The sequence below is a fragment of the Fukomys damarensis genome, unplaced genomic scaffold, assembly GCF_012274545.1.
Source record: "Fukomys damarensis isolate Sample0158 unplaced genomic scaffold, DMR_v1.0_HiC HiC_scaffold_23, whole genome shotgun sequence".
NCBI classification, from domain to species: Eukaryota; Metazoa; Chordata; class Mammalia; order Rodentia; family Bathyergidae; genus Fukomys; species Fukomys damarensis.
Window position 1 is genome coordinate 10,488,773 of NW_022900935.1, and position 3,149 is coordinate 10,491,921.

A 3,149-nucleotide genomic window follows, 5' to 3' on the forward strand; every position below is an offset into this window, starting at 1 on the left:
GGGGGTCAAGGGTGAGGTGGGCGTGGCCAGCAGGGGTGGCTTTGGTTAGCTGTGATGGAGGTCACTGGGGCTTGGCCTGGCAGGTCACACCTCCACATCGGGGAAGAGGAGGAAGCCTGAGAAGATGCTGTTGGCCCCCTCCATGCCCAGCATGGAGTTCTTGTCGGTGGCCTCTAGGTAGACCATCTCACCCTGGTCCAGCTTGAGCACCACACCGCCCGTGGTGACCTGGAAGGTGTTCTGGGCATAGTCGCAGAAGGTGACCACCTTCTGGGGCTGCTCCCGGCCCCGGACGAGGTTCACACACAGGTTCCCGCGAGAGCTGGCATGGTAGCTGAAGTAATAGAGACCTGGCACCTGGCATGTGAACTTGCCACTGCGAGGCTCATAGTTCCTGCTCATGTTGGTGATCACACTGTCGAAGCGGATGACTTGCTTTGGTCTCAGGGGAGTGTTGAGGGTCTTCAAGGCAGAGAAGGCTACTTTCTGTGTGGCCTTGTAGTCTCCAGATTCACCCTTAGGACCAGGGCCTCCAGGGAGACCTGGGATTCCTTTAGGGCCGATGGGGCCCTTGGGACCGACTTTTCCTGGATTCCCGGGAATCCCTGGGTCGCCCTTCTCACCAAACTCACCATGATCTCCAGCTAGCCCTGGGACCCCTGGAAAAGCAGAGGCAAGAGAGATAAGGAGGCCAGAGACCACTAAGGGCCAAGGATGGAGCCTAGGCTGGGACATTGGGCAGATCCCTGCTTTTGTCTGAGTCTCCGATTCCCAACTGTAAAAAAGTGAAGGTGTCAAAGAGGGCTTTCAGGCCTCCTTCCAGCCCAGCTTTCTGAGCCTGGGACATGCTTGTGGTAAAGGTATGGATGCTTGTGGCGGGGCCGGGGGTGGTGGTGCTCCCCTGAGGAGGCTCCCATTCGGCTCAAGCCTCGAGCAGGCTCGATGAGTGCACAGCAAGCGTACCACTTCTTGCCCAAGGCAGACATCCTTAATCAACCGCAGCACATGTACTGGCTGCCTCTGGACTCCAGGCCCCCCTCACTTCACCACTCCGAGTTTGGAGCCTCACCCTCTCCGTTTTACATGAGGACAGTGGCTGGGACTGTGAGCCCTGGAGACAGAAGGTGCGCATCTCACATCACACCTGCCCTTACTAGCTGTGTTAGGTGTGGGGCTCCTCTGCCTCATCTGTGAAATGACGATCATCGGTGGGATCCTGAGGGTCAAGTGAGATTATGTGAGGAGGGGCCAGCACAGAGGGCTGCTCCCAAACCGGATATTAAATGGCATTTTAGAGGAGTCTCATTGGAACCCCACCTTAACCCCGCAAAAGTCAGAGCCGTTCCACCTGCTCTGGAGGTAAAGGCATGCACAGGACTATGGGGCCGTGGCGGTGGTCTCTCTGTACCCGGACAGGCTGGGAAGAGATCCGAGGTCTGCTCTGGGCCTCAACTGGACTAACTCGAGGAAGTCAGTGTTCCTATCTCTAAGATGGGAACCAGCATTCCCTCTTGGCAGTTAATGGATGGTCAAGTGCTTTTGCAACCTCTAAGGCAGCAACTGTGACTGGGGAGGTGCCAGAGGTCTTGGTCTGTGGCACTAGGGTGTCCCTACTTTACCTTTCTCTCCTTTGGTTCCTGGGGTTCCAGGTTCGCCGTCAGAGCCAGGTATCCCAGGGAGGCCAGGGACGCCAGGGATGGCTGGGTGCCCAGTGCAGCTGCTCTGGGCCCAGGAGGCATGGAGCAGAACTGAGAGCAGCAGCAGCCGTGCTGAGATGTCACCCCATGGGGTCTTCATTGCCGCGCTGTTTCAGCCGTTTCCTGAAGGGGGAGATATTAGGGTTAGTATCGCGGGGATGACGTTCATTCACCATCCATCCATCCATCCCATGTCCATCGAAGGTCACTTACCCACCAGGCCCTGAACTAGGTCCTGGGGACACAGTGACGAACGACAGAGACGTGGTCCCTGCGCCCCTAGTGGGGAAACAGAATAATCAGGTCAACGCACAAGTAAATAATAAAAACCGTTACAGGCTTCTTCGACCCGGCGGCGGCAGAGAGGAAAAGGTGCCCCGAAGGACAGTGGCTGGGCTGGGGGTGGGAGGGGGCTAGTGCTTCCCCAGGGAAGGTCTCTCCCCAGGAGACAAGTGACGTCTAGGCTGAAACCTAGAGGTTCAGAAAGGGCAGGGACAGAAATGTCCCGGGAGGAGGGAGAGGTGGGAAGGTCCCGAGGTGGAAGTTGGGACCCTTGAGACTTAGCAGGGCCGCAAAGCAACAGGAGGGGAGACCGCAAGGCGACGGGGCCGCTGTGAGTGCTGCGCTATATTTTGCCGATTTTCATTCATCAGAGCCTCTGCGTCTGGGGCGCATTCATGCTGTGGGCCACCCCTGTTATTTCTGAACCAGAGAGGACACTGAGGCTCGGGGAGGTGGGGTCACTTGCTCAGGGTCCCACGATAAGGAAAGGAGCCGGTGTCCCTGCCTGCTGCCTTCCCATCCCCCCTCTCCCCCCAGCCCCAGCTTGGGGGCCGACTTGAGCAGCGGAGCACGGCCCTCAGCACCATGGCCCGAAAGGGCCGTGTCCGCCGAGTCCATCCCTCAGCTGCAGCTGCTGCTGCTGCTTCTTGTCGCCCTCCTCCCCTTCCTCCCCTCTTCCCCCGCCTCCTCTTCCTCCTCCTGCTTCTTCAAATTCAGACAGCAGTCTTATAACGTGAAATCGACCAGGTAAGCTCGTTCTGTGTGTGTGGTAACTTTAACACATTCACCATAGCGTGCAACCGTCGTTTCCAACTAGTTCTCAAACGTCCTTTTCACCCCAGAGTAAAGCCCTACCCATTAGGCAGCTTCCCCAGTCCCTGACAGTCACAGATCTGCTTTGTCTCTGGGGACTTCATCTAGGTGGCATTCTTGATATGAATGGAATCCGACTGAACTCTTGTGTGTCTGACTTGTTTCACTTAGTGGCTTGTTTTCCAACAAGTAAGCAAGTATCAGTACTTCTTTCCCTTTTGTGACAGAATAATATTCCATTGGGGCCACGGATTTGACTCAGTGGTTCCTCTGCCTGCCTCACGAGCAGAAGGGCCCGAGTTCGATCCCTGGTACCACAAAAAAAAAGAAAAAAAAAAAAAAAAGAAAGAAAAAAAA

General features: G+C 56.4%; 1 protein-coding gene across 1 annotated transcript in view; it reads right to left on the bottom strand.

Moving 5' to 3' along the window:
• Positions 1-6: 6 nt before the first annotated feature.
• The window catches only part of C1qb (complement C1q B chain), a 13,708-nt gene continuing 10,565 nt past the window's right edge, over positions 7-3,149 (bottom strand). Inside the window, exons 4-6 of the mRNA XM_033767244.1 lie at positions 1,911-1,976; positions 1,620-1,804; positions 7-659 (exon numbers count right to left, since the gene is read on the bottom strand). Coding sequence (XP_033623135.1) covers positions 85-659; positions 1,620-1,804; positions 1,911-1,976 — 826 coding nt within the window. The 3' untranslated portion in view covers positions 7-84. The remainder of the gene's footprint in view (positions 660-1,619; positions 1,805-1,910; positions 1,977-3,149) is intronic.